This window comes from Propithecus coquereli, unplaced genomic scaffold (assembly GCF_000956105.1).
Source record: "Propithecus coquereli isolate 6110/MARCELLA unplaced genomic scaffold, Pcoq_1.0 Scaffold6096, whole genome shotgun sequence".
In the NCBI taxonomy this organism is placed as follows: domain Eukaryota; kingdom Metazoa; phylum Chordata; class Mammalia; order Primates; family Indriidae; genus Propithecus; species Propithecus coquereli.
Genome location: NW_012152059.1, coordinates 1 through 1,020, shown reverse-complemented (window position 1 = coordinate 1,020; position 1,020 = coordinate 1). Strand labels below are relative to the sequence as shown.

Sequence of the window (1,020 nt, the reverse complement as noted above, 5' to 3'; positions counted from 1 at the left end):
CTTAAATTTTCACTACAGATTTTCACGTAGCCAACTCATATACAGATTTTCTATTCTGTACACAATTTTAAATCCATCATAGGAAAATGCTCCATGGTATCCATCCTCAATGTGGTCATGGGTCACTTGAACTCCAGCATTCCGAAGTCGAGTGACATACATGACTCCATCATCTCTTAAAACGTCATATTGACAAGTGATGACATAGGTCACGGGTAAACCACGCAACTTGTTGTCATCAGCCAGCAGCGGGGCTGCCCTCACATCTAGGAACCCTGGATATTTTTTAGCTAGCTTGGAGCTACCATGAGTTGGACTATTATAAACATGTCCTTTTCTGAACTTCTCAGGAAGCAAGGAACTCCAATTAACAAACTTGAACAGATGGCTTGATTCCACTGGTACGTGTTGATTGAAGAGCATGGCTTTTTCAAGTGATTTATCTGTGGTAAAGTATTCACTCCAGAACCTGACCATAAGTGATTTGGGTAGACATGGAAAGTGTGAATGTTCCTTGTATGATGGCAAATCCATATCAAGAGCCTGAAGGGCAGGATATATTAAAGATTGGATTTTAAGTTTGATCTTAACATCTGGGTCTTCTTTGAGCTGAAAAACATTGAAATTAAGTTGCTTAAATGAGTAATTTTCATTTAAAACCACATATTTTCACTTAAAAACAATATATTAACATGATGTAAATTCAGAATCTCAAAAAGATAATCAGAAACAACAAAAATGTATCTCAAAGAATTTTCCAGTTCTCAATATTATAGGAGTCTATTAATATTGTCAATGTAAGCAAAATGGTTTGCACTATTTTCCCCATGAGTAGGGAAAGGGGCCATATAATTTGTGATTAGAAAGCAAAATCTCTACTTCTAAAATAAAAAATGGCCACCACAGGAATCCAATATTTTTTTTGAAAGTAAAAAATTTGTGTACGTACATTATTATATTAACAAGTGTGAACATTTAAGGGAAGGATAAAATAAATAGGAATTCTAATTTGGCTCTGAT

The 1,020-nt window shown here is 34.9% G+C and overlaps 1 protein-coding gene across 1 annotated transcript; it reads right to left on the bottom strand.

Moving 5' to 3' along the window:
• Window positions 1-6: 6 nt before the first annotated feature.
• Window positions 7-609, bottom strand: LOC105822410 (arylacetamide deacetylase-like; the record flags this gene model as incomplete). Its single annotated transcript, XM_012659390.1, has 1 exon — window positions 7-609. A coding segment is annotated over one exon (597 nt), but the record flags the coding sequence as incomplete, so codon positions are not given.
• Window positions 610-1,020: the final 411 nt, after the last annotated feature.